This window comes from Etheostoma spectabile, chromosome 22 (assembly GCF_008692095.1).
Source record: "Etheostoma spectabile isolate EspeVRDwgs_2016 chromosome 22, UIUC_Espe_1.0, whole genome shotgun sequence".
Classification (NCBI taxonomy): domain Eukaryota; kingdom Metazoa; phylum Chordata; class Actinopteri; order Perciformes; family Percidae; genus Etheostoma; species Etheostoma spectabile.
In genome coordinates this window covers 13,094,183-13,115,365 of record NC_045754.1, presented here as the reverse complement: position 1 = coordinate 13,115,365, position 21,183 = coordinate 13,094,183, and the positions used below count along the sequence as shown (strand labels likewise).

Genomic DNA, 21,183 nt, shown 5'->3' with positions numbered 1-21,183 from the left:
GGAGTAGAAGGCAGCAGCTGAGGGACCACTTAATGCACTGCAAAGCTCTTTGAATTGGAATATATTAAGTTAACTTGTGGCTCAGATCTCCCTCCAGAATCCGGACATAAAAGATTTCCTCCATTGTCCCGTCTTGTATTCTCCCTTCTAAGTGCTTATCATGCAAGCAAATGGCTTTCAATGTCTCACTGTCAACAGCGTGCAATGTCAGAGACTTTGTAAATTCTTTCATTTGACACTGTGACTAGAAAAGACTGATAACTGAAAACAAAAACTGCAGAAAGGTGAAGACCTGATTAAAATGACTGCTTACATTATGTCTTGATTAGTTCCCATCATTTAGACTTTTCTAAGAATGACTATCATTTTATTGGCTCGTAGCTGTCCAAGATAAACACCAGTGTCCACCGCCGCCAACTGTCTCCTGCTGTAATTGTACATTATGTGAGATCGGCCTGATAGTTTTTAAACAGCTTCCCTAGAGCCTTCCTCTCACTGTCCGACTACTGTGGAAGTTTAGTACGCACCGTTTGGAAAGGGATGCTTTAATCCAAAGAAAGTCAAATTTAGACTTCCAATAATGACACCTTCAAGATGTAGTCTGCATAATTTCCCATGGGAGGTTGGGTACGGCCACACAATAGGCTCAGACTGTCCTGGGACAAATCGCTCTAATCATCCATTTTGTTTTCCACTACCTTAATAGTGAGGTATGTGCGATGTGCATTGTGTTAGGGTCCCACAGATCAGCAGCAACAATCTCTGCTCTACACTTCAACTTTGGCTACTGACCAGCGCCTCATTGTTCCCCAGCATTTCCTAACCTCGGAGGAATTCCTCCTCCAGGAAATATGATTTACAAGAGAAGGCACCGAGCCCAGCCACTTGCAGAGACTCCCCACCCCCCACCACCTTTTACCCTCCTGGCAATATCTACTGTGTGATCAGCTCTACCCATTTCCCTTCACCCCTCAAGCAATATCCCGTTCAACTCTCTCCCTGCTTGTACTCGGAGTCCCCTGGATTATCCCACCAGGGAGTCGCACAGAGGGGGGCCGGGTTGTCCTCCATTCTGACCTCCAGACACACAGAACTTTGTGTGGCTCATAGCTGGTTCTAGCGTGGCGGTAGAGGAAGCGGGGGAGGCAACCATGTGTTTGTGTGTGATCAGATGAAAGTCTTTAATATGACCCCTCTCCCCAGTGGGGCTGTCTTTGATCATCCTGAGCATCTTCCACAATACTCCCTAGGACCTACCAGATGATAAGACAGTGGATAATACTGAATCTGTCTATTTCTCTCACTTTCTAACTTCTTTATTATCATTACCCAGCACCAACACGCAGCTAAACCAACAATTGCAATCTTTCTATGTCAGATCTTAATCTGATGCATCCATTCCGACATTCCTGGGCCAGAACAGGGTTGCCTTGTAAGGATCAGTCACTTCTGAAATGAATCCCAGTTCCAGCACCACAGGGGAGATAAAGGAGGGGTGGCTGCATTCCCTAAACCCCCCACCACCAGGACAGAGGACACATTCCCTTATGTAATCGCCTCCTCCATTTCTCCAGTGATGCCACTTCTAAGAAAGGGCAGATAGAGCTCCATCCCCACCCTGGTCCCTCTGTCCTCCATTGGAAACATCTGGACAGTGGGAGGGAGGTCAGGGTGTACACAATACATGTGGTCTGGGAAATAGCACTCTTAATGACACACAATAAGGCGCCCCTTCGACCTGACTTCCCTGCAAAGTTCCCATCGCACTAAGAAGATGAAACTGCTGAGAAAATACAGTGGAAGTCATCCAAATCGCAGTCCAGCTCACATCATATCAGTGTTTTAAAATCCTCTACAGCTTTCTTTGTCAAAGAAGACTTGATTAACAACTGTACACAGTAACAACTTTTCCCAGCTTTCTGCTTTTAACCATTTCCAATGTTTCCCTTCCCTCCTGTCTTTGAGGTTAGGAGTTATTTCATGTAAAGGGAATAAGATGACATCCCATCACTCCTATGTTGCAGCAACCAAGCGTTAAAGGTCAGTGTGCAGCCGGAGATGTATTGCCAGCTGAGCGCCAGCTCCAGTGGTTCTCTTTTGAGTCCACCTGTGCCTTCTTTGGTAGAGCTCCCCTCACTTCTGGATCAGATCATAAATTGGCAAAGGAAGCAGCTAAATACACTCACACTGTATGTGCTATGCTGTGTGAGAAGTGGGGTAATCACATGGATGGAACAGTAATGCTGTGGGCTACCGCACAAGTTACAAGCCTGGCTGTTACAAAGACACAGTGAGCTAAGATAGATGTCATTATAGAATGTTGCCTGATGGATTTCAGATCTTTCTCTCTTTCAGATTAAAAGTTGCTTTCTAATATGGAATGAATGTAAAGGTGGATGGATTAACTGTAACTGTGAGGTGTAGCTACATGGTAAACACTGCCTGAATAGAAAAATGAATAAGGAAATGGTCATTTAAAAAACAAAAGATAAAGTACAAAAAAAATGAATGTGGATTTTGTGATTTATCTGCATTTTGAGTGCCCCACACGACTTGAAATCGTTTCTGATCAGACAAACCACATATGACCCTCTAACAGCCTATGAGCAGACTGGGAAGAGGATAACCATCCCACTGGCTGTGCAAGAACTAAAGCTGTGTGCCATGTCAGGTCGTGCCTGCTTTCCCAATTTCACACTTGCAATCTGAAAAGTTAACATCTCCATTGAAAAGATGGGTTCAGAGAGTATTACAGGGAAGTTGGTGGTTATGTCAGACATCCTTCTGACATTATTAGCATGCAGGGGCGGTTATTGAAGTTAACATGTAACACTTAACGTTAGTACACGAGTTCTTGCCCTGAAGCCTGATGCTCCATGCATACTAAACAGGTTATGTATGTTTGCTTGCTTGCTTGCTTGCTTGCTTTGGGGTTTTATTTCCTTGAGTAAAATGTGCACTTTTGTTTGCCCGTCTCCGGTTAAAATGATTCTCACAACTCACCGAGAGAAACTCTAGTGTCCCAACGTAATCCCGTTCAGTCTTCAAAAGTTCATTTAGGACGCACACTCGTAACCGGAGCTGCTTCTCCAAGTCCTTCCCGCTTTCAGCTCTGTGCTCACTCCTGCTCTCCTCAGTCATGGTGAGTAAATGAATGCTAAACCTTACTTCCTTCGGCAAACGGTTCACATCACTAAACGCGTTTCTGTTGTCGAAAGTTTTGCAGCATGGTAAACGCTGAGGGCAACCGGTCGGTGTCTGCACTGGGAGTCCACGAAAAGTAGAGCAACAATTCCCGGATAAAAACGCGTGAAAAGCAAAAAAAAAATTAAATGTAGAAAAAAAAAAAATTTAACCGACTCAACCAGCGCGAGACAGTTTAATACAGAACGTGACTGAAGAGCGTGCAACAAGTGGACACCAGTTAGAAAGTTCATGTGACTCCTAAAGTCTTCATCCTAATCCAGCCTCCCAACAGCCTAATGCAGAGGAGGACCAGTGTCAAGGTAGAACCTGTGCACGCGACGACTTCTGGCTGGTGTTTTCAGCATAAAACTGCAGCGACAGGTTTTGAGAAAAAAAAAAACCTCCAACTCACACATTTAACCAACATGTGTTTATGAGCATGTATACGACCTATAATCGATTTAAATTGGTGGTGAAAACCGTTGAAAACGACACTCTGGAAATAAAATCTACACGGGCTAAATTGATGCCATGGAGTAGCCTATTTTGGCTGCATCATTTTAATTTGAAGAGACCATTACAGTTCTTCTGGTCGTAATCTCCGTGTGTCTTGACACTTCTGAATCCTGGACCAGACAGTTAGGCTACATGTTCATAGACTAGACTATAATAATATAATATGTCCTAACCTCATACACTGACACATCACATCAAAAACCTAAAAGAGTATCGCCCAGGAGAAAATTACACAGTTTATTTCTGTAAAGATCAGGAGAATTTCAGATAGATACTGAAATGTCTGGGGTGATCTAGTGGAGGAAATAAAGTGCTCCTCACTTGCTTGAGAACTCCTTGTCCTTGTCAATGATCCTTGGTTCTGCCAAGAAGACCACGCTGAAACCAGTGTCACTGCACAGGTGAAAAATCAATTATGTTGCATTCATTTAATTGATTTATTTCTCCTTGTAGCCTGACAAAGCACAGCAGTCAGTTAATGAAGCAAATGAGTTTATCACCAATCTATTTGTGTGGGGAACAGAGGGAACCCTTTGCATGCTTTGCAATGCCATCGGTTCTTTGGATAAAACACATACCGTAAGAGAACTTAAAGATGAGGGGTAGTCACAGATGGGCCTGCATTGCATCGGACCTAAAGTCCTTCTCCACTCATAATGACAGCTCTTTCAACAGACTGTCGCTTCACTTTAGTTTCCTTACTGGTTGAGCTTGCACACAGGTTCAAAACTTTTTTATTACAGAGATTGCGGAAAAATAATATTTTGTTAACTGTGAGGGTCTGGGTCTCTGCACCAGCCAGTTTAGATAATAAGAGCCTCAAAAAAACATCTTCTTCTTTTCTCCTAATGTGATACAAAAGAGATGGTTGCATTTTAAACACATTCAGATATTTTTCTTTCAAAGTACCATCAAAGTAAAGCTATTAAAAAGCTTCTATTTATTCTTTTTTTTAATTAAGCACAGCTCATCTTTACAAGTTGTTAATGTGAGTCCTGTTCAGTTGCAATCCTATCGACTTAAAAAAAGATGCAAAGAAACACACACAAAGACGTACTTTCAGTCAGTGTGAAAGAAAATAAAACTTTACTACAGCATTACAATTCTTAAAAGCTCTTTTTGTTATACTATGCTGGAGTAGAGTTCACAGCATTAGTCGCGATATTTCCCCAGCAATAGAACTTTTTCTCCATTGATTTGCCAGTCCAGTCAGAGAGACTAAGGGGAAATGACACAAAGTTGAAGGTATTTAAAAAAAACTTTAAAAATTCATGTCTTTTGAGAAAACCTTTGGGGCTCGAGCCCTGGAAGCCACCCCCTTGCTCTGCCCCTGTCTTGGGAGGTGAAAGCTATGTTCAGAATCCCTTCTTGCTCCCTGCTAAAGCTGCAGTGCAGGAACAGGCACTTAATATGCTGGTTAAGTATGTATATATTGAATTAGACACAATTTGAATCATTTAGCACCTGGGTAAATAGCAACACAATCAACTCTAAAGCAAGTTTTAATTTCACCAGCCTGATAGCCATTTGCAGCCTCCAATACTGATTTCAGGATTAACATTTCAACACGTAGGGATGCAGTTCACTTCATTCTGCAGCAAATGTATACACTTTGTTCCGTGACATTCTGTTTTTATGTATCTCAGCATATTCTGGAGTGTAGTCTTTCTATAAAAGCACATTTTTCGAAAGAGAAAAATAATCCAACTAATGACTGCTCCCATAATTTGTCAGCGCCAGAGGGAGTCTTTGCTTTATAGGGATATTATATGTCTCAATTACAGGTAAGTGTCAGTTTTGTGAGACAAGAGGAGGACATGGATTTTAAACTTGAGTAAATGTTGACATGCAGTGTACTCTGGTGGTTTAATGTAGTACTGCATGCTCTGGGTGTATTTCCTGATGATAAAAAAAGGTATGTGCTGTACTGTTTCTTCGCTGCCACCAGAGAGCACTGTTGTTTTTGACTAAAATACTGCTCCTGCTACAAATCAAAGGTTTTCCATCAAACAGAGCTGTAGTCAGTGGTCATAATGAGTCTATTCATTGACAAAGCCCTGACGAAGTCTTAATGGGCCTGGGTCCCAGTCCGACAAGTTAATGTACTAAATCTGGGTCCTAGTCTTAAAATATTTGAGAAACCTTGACGACATTTGCGGTAGGCCGACTTAATTATGGTTTTATATTAGCTATTCCAGTGCAGGTAAATTTCCAGACCTTCAACTTTTATTGACCATGACTTTGGTCTGTGGAACTAACTTATTATTATTTTAAACTAAACTATTATTTGTGGTTTAGCTGTGGTGACTTGAAGAGCGCTCCCAAAGTGCTCTGTTCTTCCCATTGGAAAAGGAGTGTCAGACTGATATACTGTAAGCTGCCTTTTCTGATTACTTGCTCTTAACATCAAACATGAGGGGTGATAACAATGTTAAAGTACACTAATATTGAGATGTTACTCCTTATTTCCACCCATGTGCCTTTCAGTGAATCAGTTTATGGCACTCATAACCAACATTCCTACATCATGTCACATCATTCCTGTGCAGAGGTGATACAGTAGGGGGAAGGCTAAGGTGAGTGTATTACTTCAAGTGGTCTGAATTTCATTTTGCCTTTTCAGGCCAGGATGCAGTGTAGGAACAGAAATCTTTATGCTTTTCAATCAGATAAAACCTTTTTCTGGAAGATTTGTAATGCCTATACAAGAGCTATGAATGCAAGTTAAGAAAAGGAAAACAAGATAGTTGCCAAAAAAAAGTCATTCTATGTTATTGAATGGCAGAACCACAGCCTTGAATGGGCAAATATTACAATAGGCTATTCATATCCCGCTTCAGGTCGTAGTAACAATCTCTGGTTCATCTGCACTAGTTCATATTGCACTGGTGCACAACACGCAGTCAAGATAAGCGCTTTAATAAAGTCATGGCGTGTTGTGAATTTATATATTTTTCTTAAAGTGTTGTAGTTAACCTGTTTTCCCCTCTATCTGCCAAGTTTCTGTTTCCTTTGTTAATACAAAGTAGTGATATCACTATCCCAGGGATATCACTTACGTCCCTGCAGCTATTAATCAAAATCTATTAATAAGTAGTATTACTGTATAGATTCCGGTATGATTTTCATATACTGTGGTAGAAATAACAAGGTGTCTCACTAATGAGAAATGATCGGTCCTCAACAGGCGTAGAGGGCGCAATATGTTCAATCAATGGTATAAGAAAGAGATTAAGAGTATCAAGGATTTGCTCTCATGACTTGTCTATTTGTACTTGGTCCCTTTCCTTTCTGGATGTTGTGTATATGGATCTCTCCACAGCTTGCATAGGTGGAGCCCCTGGAAGGACTTTGGACACTTGGCTCAGCATTGCTGGATCCTTGATCCATGCTATAGCTTTGTGCTACGGCCTCCTCACTTCTGTCTGTGTGTGTGTTTGGTCCCTTTTTTCATGTGCCAGTCTCCCTGTCAATGCCTCTTGTTTGTCAGAAAGGTTGGAAATCACTGGCATATGTTAACAGCCCGTTAATTCCTTGGCACCCTTTCTCTGCTGCCAAGGCCCCCTGTTCTTCATTTTGCCTCAGTCCCAACTTCACTGATTTCTATTGCTGTAAGCATGTAATGTCTTTAAGCTTTGTAATCAAACACATGGAAATGTGTAGGCTGCAGATATCTGAGCAAAGCTTAGTATAACTCATGTTTCATCTTTGTTTCACAATGCTCATGTTCTTTACTTCTCCTCTCAGGGTCAGAAAGTCATAGATTTGCATTTAGGGTCACCTGGGATCAATCAGATCCTGCAAAAGCCCTAAAGGCATTACAAAGAGCTGCAGTTAGCCCCACAGTTTGACCAGAGCCCCCCCCCCCCAATCACCACACCACAACCAGTGCATGCCCTGCTCTCTGACTCCATGCTTATCAAAGAGGTCATTCACACCCCTCAGCACGGTTTGAGACCCACAGAGAAACATGGTGATTTATTGGACCTCGTGCCATTCTAAGATTGTACAGCGTTAGCTCTGAAAGATGCTTGGTTCTTCACCTTGCCACAGACCACAGCCCAAAGCAGTGCCACACGCTCAGGTCTGCGTTCCTGTGTGTTAAAAACAACACCCAGACCATCACACTGACTTCCGGCGTTGCCCTCAACCCACGTCTCTGTGACCAACAAGTCATGCTTAAATGACCAGCCAATTTAACAGCCTATACATGCAAGTGTTTTAACGCTTCCCACAGGTCCCTGAACATGATATACATGGAACGCAAAGCGAGCATTTTATGAATATGCTCCTGTGTGCAGCTGTCGTGCTGCTCAAAAACACTTTCTGGGTTTATGTTATTTTTTCAAAAAATAGTCCGAGCTCAGTCAGAAAACCCCTCTTTAATCCTTAGTACATTCAATTTACGATTTGACGAGATTTTCCAATAAAGATGTGGATTTTTTTTATGGTTTAAACCAGCAATGTATTCACTCTGTAAAACATGTTTGATGTTATTCTGAAGTGCCCTTCATAGCTGTATACTGTAGTAAATAAGAAACTAAACTCCCTTTTAACCCTTGACTTTGTTGAGCTTGGTTTTCTTTCCTTACTTGTTTGGGGTCCCACAGACCAAACTGCTATAGGCATGAAATTAAAATAAAACTAATAATAATTGCAAAATAATGTCTTTCCTTTTTTCTTTTTTGATCTTGCCTTGTTTAAACTATTGTACATATGCAGAAAAGAAATAAAGGTGATAAAATACAGAAATGACCATAAAGCATTGTTATTTCACCAAATAGGGGAATATTTCAATCCTTTTGCTTGCCAAAAAGTCATCCGCACAAGAAAAAGTACTGTATGTCATTGCACATAGTGATGATACTTGTGTTTGGGGTTGTGTTGTAGCTCCCATAATGGTCGTATTCCCTCTTAAAATGTGGTTAAACTCCAGTTACAGATATCCAAATAAACTTATTTGGGATTTGGGCTGAGTAGCTGTATTTAAGGTGAAAGTCAACACCAAATTTAACCATGCTTCATAGCTGAGGCCAAGCAGAAGTAATGCGTCATTTTCTGTAGTGGCCTTCTGAAACATGCCATCAGTTCCAAAGCATGTTTTGTTTTTAAGAATTTTCATTAAAGTATAGGAAAAGTCATGTATCAAGGTGATAAAACTAATTAAGGGTGTTTTTTAATAGCTAATGGCAAAGGGCTGCAAATCTACTCTAAAGTCAGTTTATCTCAGAGCCATTGCGGCTATTACTCTCAAATTTGTGGCACCAATACATTTTTCAGCCAGTCCTGAATTTAGAACTAAATGCAAGAGACAATGAGCCCACTCGACAAACTCCATCCTCAAGTCATTAAACTATTTATTGCTATGCTGATTTGAGCACCTGTGTTCTGCAAATGTCAATATCACAACTGTATAATAAAGACCCTAAATTCCACTTCTTCTTTGTGCAATAAAGTACATGTCAAAAACAGCATACTGTAATATCTTTGTATAACGAGTTGTTTTTGTTGTCTGTTGTACAGTAATTGGGTGTAAAACAGGTGGTGCAATGTTGACACTGGAGAGAAGCATGTGAAAAATGTGCTGCTGCCATGCAATCACAAAAGGAAAAGGCTGGCAGTTGACTTAGACATTTAATCGCTGTGTTGCGTGAAACGGAGGAACGAAAAGCCTGGAATAACAGGGAGAGCCACCTTAAACTTTACAGAGGGATTCCTGGTGGGGCCACACAAAGGCACTGACAGACGTGGTAGCCGATTATCAGTCATGGCTTTGAGGTGAAAAGGTATAAGCAGACAGGAAGCCAAGGATCCAGGAGCTCAATGGGTTCTTAATGTCTGAATGAACAATACTCTTTTATTGTTTACTGGAATATGTTCTTCCTATCCCATGTAGGACATTTGATTTGTACTGGTCAAGTTTGGTGATATGATGACACCATAAAAGGATTTTCAATGGGACATCCTGCTGCTCTTAGTGCCAATTTATAACAAGAAATTCATCAGAAAAACACAATTGTGCAGGTGACAGCAACTTTGTTACAGTCTGAAATGCATGGGCATCATTATATAGATGGGTCAGGGTATCACTGGATAACCCAGATGGTCCACAACACATTTGACAGTTGTATCTAAACAAGACAAGAGCTGAGTGTCTTCTTCAAAGGACCTGAGCTGAGAACACTAGAATAAACCTGTTGTTCTGAAATGATAAAGATGAGTTAGGCTACTCGATACAGTTCATGTCTCCGCACAAAACGGTGTGCACCACTTAACATGTTAAAAGAAACATCATTTTCATTTGGGGAACTTGTCCATGTCTTCTCGGCTCACTATCGCTTCGCGCACACACTGATGATCAGGGATCCAGTTACCAACTTCTCCAACACCGGGGCCACGTGACTCAGGTCCTCCTCATTTTAAAAAGAGCTGCTACGCTGTAATTCTCTCCACAGCTTCAAAGAGGTGCTAAATGCTTCCCTTGTGCCAGATGACCGATTTTCGCACCTTGTGCACCTTCTGTGTCAGAGGGACAACTACTGGAGATTGCACCGCGGCGAAAAAGTGACTTGTGCGCTGGACCGAGTCAATCACATTTCTTCACCGATAAGTTGGCGTGCATCCCGCAAAGTAGCCTCATAGGTATCCTCCGTCTTTGATCTGCTGGCCAAGGATGGTACTGGACCATAAGAGCGCATTTGGCGCCTCCGTTTTGCTGGCAAGTGTGATAATCTGCGGTAACGTGCTATGTCCCGTCGGTGCCTATCTGTACAGCAACCGCTACGCAGGGTGAGTAAAGACCCCCATTCATTTCTGGGGCTCACGAGAGCTTTCATTCTACAGGAAAAGCGCTCTGTTGCTATCATGTTTTTCTGCAGAGACTTTACAGCAAGAGACGGTTTTATTGTATGTTCTGAGTTGAGAGTACAAACAAAGAAAGTCTTTGTGCTCATAATCTTCCTTATCGTTTTGGGACACATAATGTTTACACTTTACTCTACACTGATCTTATTGTCTGATGGCATTTGGATAAGACTGTCTGCTGTGCTGCAGGAAGGCATTCAGATTGCTCATGATAGGCACGGAAGACACTGGGGATGCTTGCAGCAAAAGTGGCCTGTCAAACTGCTTAAAGTATTCATTTAAAAAAAAAGCATAGCTGTAAGATGGCAGCAACTCCCAACTCTCTTTGTCTAGCCATGTCTTCCTGTAATCACAAGAGAGAACACATTTGTCATTTTTAATAAAAGGCCTGGCATATCAGTCTGTTTGCATGTTTATAAAGCTGAATGTGGGGCACACATCTCCCCACCTAGCCCCTAAGCTGGTAGCCTAATAGATGGTCTCCAATGGGACCACCTGGAGCTGGACGCGCATAGACATGTAGAGGACATGACTGGACCATGTAAGGATTTATGGTCTGTTTTTTAAAAGAGCTTTTGATGCAATTTATCATGAGCGGAGTGCGACCACCTCTGCTGGAAACCCCTCCTCGTCTGTCTTACACAACATATATTTCAGTTATAGTCCATGAATTGCATGGAGGGGGTCCTGTTCCACTCAAAAATCAAGGATGTGGTGGGTGTTGTTTATGTCACAATAAGCCGGAAAGGAAGACTTCCATTGTCAAAATATGTGATATCATTCATTAACAGATTGTATTGTACTAAAAAGACAGTATCAAAACACTGCTGAGAGTCAACTTCTTGGTTTGAAACAAATTGCTTCCATCCCAGAGCGAGTACTGCTGTGGGAGTCAACAGACTGACAACTTAAAGACAGCTTTAGCTCCGAGAGCCCTGCAGCTGGTAGATTCAAAGCAAAAAGCCTTTACCAGGCCAACACTGTAACAAAAACAGTCTCTCGTCTTTGAGAATCACTACAAGATGGAGAAAAGGTTCAGTGTGGACTACAGTAGAGCTCTGGGGTGCCACTTTATTTAGTGTGTGTGTAGGGTGTTGTACGTACTGGTGAAAACAAAATAGTCCTTCTAACTCACATCAGTGAGGATTGATTGAAGATGTGGAAACGCGTATTTCTCTGATGTTTTAGACAGTGAGACTATATTGTACTACTGGCTTGTTTTTAAAGTTCGCAGTCTGTCTAGATTTAGCTTGCCTCATTTCTATCACACACAACCAATATTCTTACTTCCAAAAATGACTGCCTGTCCCCTTTAAAGTCCATCTTCTATCGCCATTGTTGCCAAGGAAACAGGCTGTTTTTGGACACTTTTGGGGTGATCACTGAAATGGGGTGGCCAGCCTCTCACGTGAGACACCGGGACACCTTTGTTTCTCAAAACCTTAAAGAGGCCGACTGCCACCTTTGTTTAGGGGGGTCCAACTTCCTGCGTGACACATTGTAAAAAGCTATTTCAAATAAGAAAAACATGAGAGGGGATGACACAGCGAGAGAGAACGAATGAGCTTTAAGTCTGATTCCAGTAGTTAGATATAGCCTGGAAATCCAGACCCAAATCCAAAAGATTAATTAACTTGCTGAGCAAATTCAAATTGTGCTCTCACGACCTGGATTTCCAGGGTAGCCTAGTAGTTGTAGACTTTAGATTTAAAATGTACAAATTAAATAAATAATTCAGTATTTCTCCATCCGAATTTTTAATCATGGCAGTGTGGAGAGAGCTTTGAAACTGATTGATTTGATTTGATGTTGAAATAAAACAGTTCTGCATTCTAAACACAAGGCCCAATTACAAGTTTTTTAGGTTTTTACTTTTATTGCCATCTCACACTTCAGAACGAATGAGGCTAAAAAAAACATGAGACAAAGAAGTGGACATATAAATACAGCCTGGCAGCCAGACAGGTAGCTGGGCAGACACAGACACTGTAATGAATTATTTGCAGCATGTTGGCTCTAAGGTCAACCCCAGGATCTGCAGAGTGAATGCAACACAATGTTAGATTCATGGTGAGGATGAAAGAGTGTCTTTATTTTAATATAAAATATGTTTGCAGGGTCTCAAGCTTATCTATCTACTGTTTGTTTTAGTTATGGGCCTAGACCAACATGTGAAGAATAATATTACTCTGTAATGATGTTTTTATAGTAGTATAAATCTCTATTGCATTCCATGACAAATTAATTAGCGTTTTTCTGCATTTAACTAAGATGAAATTCTTTTTCATTCTCAATTAACACAATTTAAAGAAGTGTTATTATCTGACCACAGATGTTAAAATACAGTAAACTACAACTTTATTAACGCCTCATCTTGTTTATTAAAACTATTATTTAAAAAACAAAAACAAAACAAAAAACATTGATAGTCAACCCCCTTTCTGTGGTTTTAACCAACCAAACACCTTGTGCGGTGTTTCGGCCTTCACATTACAGTTTTATGTTAAATGTTTTGTTGTGTGTATAAACACTGTACACATGAACAAAACAATGTTGCACTGTCAACCACATTAAAGTATTGGATTATACTTGTCCATATGTTCAGGTGTTTTTCACATCTATATACAGCACATGTTAGTAAATGAGGGATATATTTCATATATCATGTGTGAAAATGTGAAACGGCTGCTGCTACTGTATCCACCAAAGAAGAGTTCCAGGTGCTACCTACAGAGCTGGAAACCATGAAATATAATCCTTTAATGAGGTCTCACCCAGCTTGTTTGACTGAGGTTTGACCCAGCCATCTATAGGACTCTGAAAGAGGAACCGCCCATTTCACCATCAAAGATCTGTTATTATATGTGTCACCTTCAATCAGCACAAAAGCAGGTATACCTATGACTTCATGGCCTAGATGTTTTTGAAATGATGTGCACTTAGTGAAAATTGATCCAAGCCCTGTTACAGTGAATTTTAGTGCCTGCGAAAATCCCTTTGGGGCACTTTGAACCCAGCACTTAAAAGAGCGCTGTTGTTTTTGCAGTGATCAAGTCTTCAGGATAACCCCGAGCAATGATGAGGAGGTCCGAGTGCTCAAGACAATTCTGGGACACATGAAGGTTGGTGCATATTTTTTTCTTAGATCCCCCAAACACACACACACACACACACACGCACACACGCACACACGCACGCACACACGCACACACGCACACACACACTGCTCACTATTCTGACTTATATTTATGGCTGTATTCACCATCAGACACCACTTTAAATACTTTCGCTTCAAAAAAATTGTTTGTTTTGACTTTTTTGTTGTTGTGTGTGTTCTCCAAAATGCCATATTAAAAAGTCATATCAGTTATTATTCTGCTCACACCAGCCTATAGTCTCTTTGTGGTCTTTACTATGACACTTGAACAGCAGTCACAGACAGAGTGAGGCGTGACGCTGGTGGTAAAAGACGGGTGATGTGACAGAGGGCTGGGGACAGAGAGGCAATGAGCAGCCGAGTGTGGTCATCCGTCACAGTCAGGACATATTCCCTGTCTGAAAGAGCCAGATACTGTTGAAAGGAGAAACCCCAGGAGAAGAATGGGGGAGGAATACAAAAGACTTTTTCATAATTACGTCTGAATGTTTGGATCTCTTTCAGTTACAAACTGTATGGACATGTGTTTCAAAGACACTGAAAAAAGGGGAGGACACAAAGCTTTGCTTCTCTTCCCAAACTCATTTGGCAGTAATTAGCCATCAGCCTCAGGAGCATAGATGACCTTCCTTTGCACATTGTTTGAGTTTGCAAATATGCAGCAAATATTGTTTGTAAAGCATAAAAACCCTGATGCAATTAAAGACATTATTGTGCAGCAAATAATCAAAGAACTTCTTTGAATAATTAATTGAACAGTTTATTTAACTAAAAATCAGCATTTCCTGTATTACTATCCCTATGCAGATGAATGGTGCATTTAGAGGAATCATGCTTATGACAGAACAAAGCACATGTGTGAGTATTAGAGTGATGCTAGTGATTATGATTTTCCAGTAATAACCAGTGACTAACAGATCAAAGACAACAAAAACCTCTGATAGCATAAAGGTTTCTAAGTCACGGCAGCCTTATGTCATACTTATCTGAATCTGTAAATCTATATTTGTATTCCAAAACTAAAAAGTGTACACTTTTAAGTCTGATTCCAGTAGTTAGATATAGCCTGGAAATCCAGACCCAAATCCAAAAGATTAATTAACTTGCTGAGCAAATTCAAATTGTGCTCTCACGACCTGGATTTCCAGGGTAGCCTAGTAGTTGTAGACTTTAGATTTAAAATGTACAAATTAAATAAATAATTCAGTATTTCTCCATCCGAATTTTTAATCATGGCAGTGTGGAGAGAGCTTTGAAACGGATTGATTTGATTTGATGTTGAAATAAAACAGTTCTGCATTCTAAACACAAGGCCCAATTACAAGTTTTTTAGGTTTTTACTTTTATTGCCATCTCACACTTCATTTTATGGGTCTATTTCCTGATAACTTTCTAGGAAGTTTCCTGGAATGAACTGTAATCTTGTACTAATTACTACTAAAAATAAAGGCAAAGCTCTGTGAGTGTTTTAGGTAGTTTTGTTGATTTTATATGTTTGGAACAATTTCCTTGAAAGAACTGCTCCATTTAAATAAAACCTTCAGACAACATAATTGAACAGCTAATTGAGAAAATAAAATGTGAAACTTTCTGGAGATTCTCTTTGAGAGAGTTGCAGAGATTTCAATGTGCCACAGCCCTGTGGCAGCGTGGTCCGTTTCTCCAGTTTGGTTTGGTCCACTTAGGTTGTATTTGTGCAGCCAGATGCCTCACCAACAGTTATGGAAGGCATTTGTTCGGGTTTAGGTCAGGCTTTCGTTAAGTGGTCCAGAACCAATACAGCTCTGAAACGTGAACGCACTGAAGAGGACAAAAAAGAGGATTCAGTAAATGTTTTTGATTTGTGGTAAGGGATAGTAGGAGGGAGCCAGGGTGCTGGTCGGGACCTGGCCGAAGCTTTACGTATGTAAGGGCAGCGGACACAGTGGTCCAAGACCAACCGAGGCAGTGGCAGCCTATTGTTTGGACAGCTGTAGACTTGTGTTTTCAGTAGCTTAGCCACACTGCCATGACTCTGTGCCAGAGTCTAACTTTTCAGCCTCAGGCTAGACATGGCGTCAAATAATAAACAACTACTGGCCACTACAGTATAAAAGAGAATCAAGAATCAGATCCATCAGCAACAAAATAACCCATTTCTTGCCGTAATAATCCAAGATTTTTGTTTGGCTATGCTCTACGTTTGACATTACATTTAACCTAAAACCATGTAGGATGTTACTTTTGCTTTTTTTCAAACACCTGTTGGTGGGTTGGTCATTCCCAAGAAAAAAACGCCTAGAACACAAGAATCAATGTTTCTAGTAACAGCAACAGCAATAGTTTAGGGTAAATTTAGCACAAGCTGTGTAAGCCACCATTATTGGACAGAGTTTGATCTAGAGAAAGCATTACTACATGTGCATATTCAACCTTGCAGTCCTGGATGCAGTGTTTATTGACTCACAGGTGAACACTGGGCAGCCTAGAGAAAAAAACACAACAGCTTGTGAATGCACCCAGTAGAGCAAATACCTTCACCAAATCTATGTATGCATTGTCAAGATAAGATATTTCTACAGTACATGTTGGATTTTCACAAAAAGTTAATAATTACTACTTTAGCTCCTGGAGAATATGTTTATGGTTGTACCTGAAAGGGGAATCAAGATATTGACTGTTGATACTGTATAATCCTTATCAATTAATTATTTATTCTAAACTTTAACTTAATCTATAATTTCCTAAAACATAAGGTGATTAGGGCTTTAAATGTCTTATTTTGTCTAACAAACACTCAAAAACCCAGATATTAAAAAGAAAAACAATAGAGAAGCTGGAAATGTGCATTGCGTTTGGTGTTCTTGCTTGACAAGTGACTATAAACTATAGTGCGTAGTTTCTGTCTCCCCCATGAGGAATTCTAACAAACCAACTCTCGGCGCGTCCACTCGATACAAGCCTACGTGACTGACCCCTACTCCACACAGTTGCTAGTAGCCAAGGAGGACACGGAAGATTAACAAAACATGATTAAAGTTAATTATCTTCACTCAAGTTTCTGTGCGGGAAAGTCACCGGACGACATAATCTTTTGACCATAACCATACTGAGAAATACAGAGAGGGTTGTGTGGTGCTGATAGTCTTAATGTAGCAACGCATTTGGCAACGGCTTGAATGTGACTTTTAATAATATCAAAAACCTTACGCACTAAAGCTTTAAAGAATTAATTGATTATCAAAATAGTTGCTGATTCTGTTGATCAACTGATCAATTAATCAGCTAATTTCTTCAGAGACCAAACTGAAATAAATAGAAATCTCCAGTGACCCCTTGTTGTTTGAGGGGAGCGATGACAGAATGAGTGACAGTCTCTTTCCTGGATCATAGAAGTTAGTTTGATTTGTTCCAGGGATTAAATCTGCTAAACAGATGCACCAATGTCACAACCACTATGATTGCTGTCATTGCTTCTTACAAATTATTATTTACTGTCTATGGAGAATGTCCATTGATGACATCATCTCTCTGTACTGCTGTTGGGGGGAATCTGACATTGACATTTTAGAAATACAAGTTTGTCTCTTGCCCAGAGTTAGATAAATGTAGTAAGTATGAAGCTGGAGCCAATGAATAAACGTATTTCCCCAAATGTTGAACTCTTGATTTTTATGTTAGAGCATCCAATATCAGACTGTGAAGCCAACAGCCGGTATATTGATTATAATACATATTCACTTAAAAACGGTGTATTACTTTGGTGTGTTGTGTTTTACTTAAAGCAACAGCTTCACCGCATCTGCAAGCTCTTTTTATTGAACTATAACTTTTTCTTTCTTGTTCTGCCCATGCCAGTGTTAAATCAACCAAAACAACACAAATGCAGTTTATAGCTACCCTGTATACACAGACACACACACATAAAAAACAACGATCACATTAAAAATGAGGAGACAAAAGATTTGAAATACAGACAAAGCCTTTTTAGGGCTCATAAATACAGTTGTAAAATTTAAAATTGAGAGAATTGTTCGTGAGGAGTTGCTTTATCTGATCAGAGATATTTAAGTGCCTTTTAGGCCTACGTTTTTTTGTTTTGTTTGGCGGAGCCGAAACATTTGGGGTACTTAACCATTTGGAAACGCCATAAAACTGCAGCGGTACAGAGCGGTTTATACTCCAGGGCACCAAACATTCCAGCGGAGGATTTTCTACCCCTATGGCACTAAACAAAGTTAAATAAACTGGTATGCATTCTGTAAACTATTAAACCAATTGACACATTAACAAGCATGTGTGCCAGCCTGCATGTCTCTGCCCCCATGTACGAAATGAAAGCCAGCTGAGGACGTTCACACATGTCTGCAGAAACACTGACCGTACAGAATTCAAGTCTCTGCAGTGACTATTGTGTGTATCATTTGTAGGTCAGCTCTAGCTGTTATTTTATCAGTTATCGCATGATGTCTGCGTTTATATGGGTGGCTAGCTGTTTCAGCTAACGCTAACAGACCAGACTTTCACAGCCTGATAACAGCCGTGGAAAGACAGGATTTTTGTTGCTAATACGGAGTCAAACCGTAGAGAGGAAAGCAGAAGAAGGGTCATTCACGGCAGGTTGTTAATGGGACACATCTGAGTGTGTTTTGCCCCATTAACGCTGTAGAGTCATCAACATTCCCCTGATTTAGTCCATCACTTGAAGGTAGTGACTAGAGGAATGTTAAACTGTCCAGGTCTTACAAAAAAATGTGGTCATTACCAAATTTTTGGTGCAATATTTAAACATCCACCATAGAAGATAATACATAGTTGTCTTTTTTTGGGTCAATGTTTTTTTCTGAAACATATGCTCTGTAACTTTAGTTAAGTTTTTTAGCCACATCAGTATTTGTGTTGTACTGATTTTGTAAAGCGGAAGTGGGTATCAGCCAAAACACAACAGATCTACATTAAATATAGATTATGGTCAACATCATTATAAAATGTATTGTTTCCACAATTAGTTATTATTAGTTATTATTATTATATTGATGAAATTATTCAGTCAGAACAGGCCACAGACTCAGATTTTAGTGCCACAGTATACCCTTGCCTTGTGTTACCTCACATAAAACGTGTCCTTTCTCTGCAGTGTGGTATACATTTTTAATTGGGCGAAAAGAGAGCAGTGGTCTAGGATTGGTGCTCCGTTTTGGCAGAAACCCTAATTTGACCAATCAAAGTTGGTATCTGTTAGAGAAAAAGTTGGTTGAATTAATTCCTAGTACATTCCAAAAAATATGATTTAACAAAATGTAGTGGAAATTTTGCTCTGTTTAAAATGTGGTTGCTATCCCTTTATTATGCTGAAAATGAACAAGCAGCACTACTGCATGGATCAATATTGGATTTGCATGATTTTTGCATCAATTTGATGAAGTATTTTGTCAAAAACAGACATTCCTGTCAGATTACTTTTGTCCATGAACAGTTTCTCAATTGATTTTCCCGATATTATCTCAAAATACTGATATTGGAATTTTGACTAAATATATATCACCTTCTTCTACCTCTCAATTAAAAATAATGAAATCCTGCAGGGTGTTTGTGTCTCTCTATTCCCTGTTGTAACATATAGTATTTGTCCTTTTTTCTTCAGGTGGACTTCTGGCAGCCCAACAGCGCCACTCTAATCTGTCAAAATGCCACTGTGGATGTCCATGTGAAACGCAATGACACGCAAGGTTTACATGAACGCTTAAAGCAGGAACATATTGATTATCGGTAAGACTGGAAGGAACACCGGCCACAAATACACAGACATACTACAGTACACATGCATACACATTTGGTAATCTTGTTAGCAGAGTGTCTACAAACGGAGACACATCTGTTATCCAAAAGGCGTTGCAATTACCCAGCTTTCCCCAGCCAGAATATATGATTTGCACATGCAGAGTCGGCCATACTTTGCATGCAAAAGAGCTTCCTCAAATCTGGGACACACACACACACAGTACATCAGAGTCCCTCTACCAATCTTTCCAAAAGGAGGCCTTTCATCTCCCCACCCCATCTCTCATCAAAATTAACATTGAAATGATGGAGTTTTATCAAAGCAGCCGCAGCTAGAAAGAATTCCATTGTCATCTGTGTCCTAAGGGAGGAATTTCAGATCTGAGAATGAGGTTGTTTTTTGTACTCTGTGTTGATTGACTGAGAAAATGGTCCACACTACAGGGGACATTTTTTGGAAGGTTGTTTTGAGGGAGTGAGGCATCAAAGATCTCATTTTACTCTTGGGGAAATAAGCTAGCTTTTTTAGTTTTATTGAAGTAGTTATGGATAGAAATGAACATATAAGAACCTTCATGAGGAAGTGTATTTTAGGAGAGTCTGGCTGCCCACATAGCTGCTATTAAAACAGATCACATCGGCTGTTTTAGGTTGGAGTGGGAAGTGAAGAGGCAGAGGTCTGATCAGACATGAGAGCAGTCTATAAACGGATACTGAGGGTTAAATGATGGTTTTGGCTCATTCAACACATTTCGTTGACTGATAGACAGCAGTGTTATAGCTAGTGTCATCTGTGCTATCACACAGGGTGAGTGCCGATGTAGAAATCCGGTTTGGATGTTGGAAAAGAAGAGGATAAGTGAGAGCAGTTGCATAATCAGTGTTAGGAATGAGTCAACAATACAATTCTTTAAAAAGTTAGAGTTCATGCTTTGTATAGAGCAATGTAATGTTTTACAGTAGCTATATACGACCTGCACTCTAATGAATGAATACTGTGGCGGTGTATGTGAAGATTTGCCGCTTTTCTTTGGTATATACAGTATATCGTTGTAAACTGATCTATCTGGGTTTGGGACTTTTGGTTGAACTAAAAAAAGACATTTGACAAGTTGTGATGTTTGTTTTTTTATTGGTAACGATGTCATGCTAGTTTCAGTTTAACTCCGTCTTTTCTATCCACAGGGTGTTTATCTCCAATCTGCAGAAGGAAATTGAAAAACAGACGGGAGATCGCTCCTCTCGCAGGCGGAGGTCGGAGTCTCAGTATGACTACGAGGTTTACCACTCTCTGGAAGAGGTAGATGTGAATCCCACCGTTGACCTGCCTACCTATCTCTCGCTCTCTACCGCTGCTCTCTAATCGAATGCACGCAGAGTAAACAAACATCGTCTCTGAGGTGCTCTCAAACTCCCAATTACCCCATTCCACAGGTTTCTCTCCCACAGCCTCATGCTCTTACACACAGAGACATGCACTCTACTTCAGACACTTCACAGTAGAGTGTTTATTTTCCCAGGTCGATTAGGCTACTGGTTCATGAATCTATCAGGCCCTATGAAGCAGCATGAATTCCACACACAGATCCTAAGAGCCTACACAAATCTTTAGTACTCTTCCCTTTGATCCCCTCTTTCGCTGTGAAACACACACTTACACATTTATGCATCTGTGTGTGTGTGTGTGTGTGTGTGTGTGT

At 40.4% G+C, this 21,183-nt stretch overlaps 2 protein-coding genes across 2 annotated transcripts in view; one reads left to right on the top strand and one right to left on the bottom strand.

The window, feature by feature from the left end:
• Nucleotides 1-3,461, bottom strand: part of prex2 (phosphatidylinositol-3,4,5-trisphosphate-dependent Rac exchange factor 2) — an 88,855-nt gene extending 85,394 nt beyond the window's left edge. The window contains exon 1 of the mRNA XM_032504416.1: nt 3,004-3,461. Coding sequence (XP_032360307.1) covers nt 3,004-3,141 — 138 coding nt within the window. The 5' untranslated portion in view covers nt 3,142-3,461. The remainder of the gene's footprint in view (nt 1-3,003) is intronic.
• A 6,489-nt stretch (nt 3,462-9,950) lies between these two features.
• The window catches only part of cpa6 (carboxypeptidase A6), a 17,519-nt gene continuing 6,286 nt past the window's right edge, over nt 9,951-21,183 (top strand). Inside the window, exons 1-4 of the mRNA XM_032504472.1 lie at nt 9,951-10,491; nt 13,613-13,688; nt 19,347-19,471; nt 20,669-20,783. Coding sequence (XP_032360363.1) covers nt 10,376-10,491; nt 13,613-13,688; nt 19,347-19,471; nt 20,669-20,783 — 432 coding nt within the window. The 5' untranslated portion in view covers nt 9,951-10,375. The remainder of the gene's footprint in view (nt 10,492-13,612; nt 13,689-19,346; nt 19,472-20,668; nt 20,784-21,183) is intronic.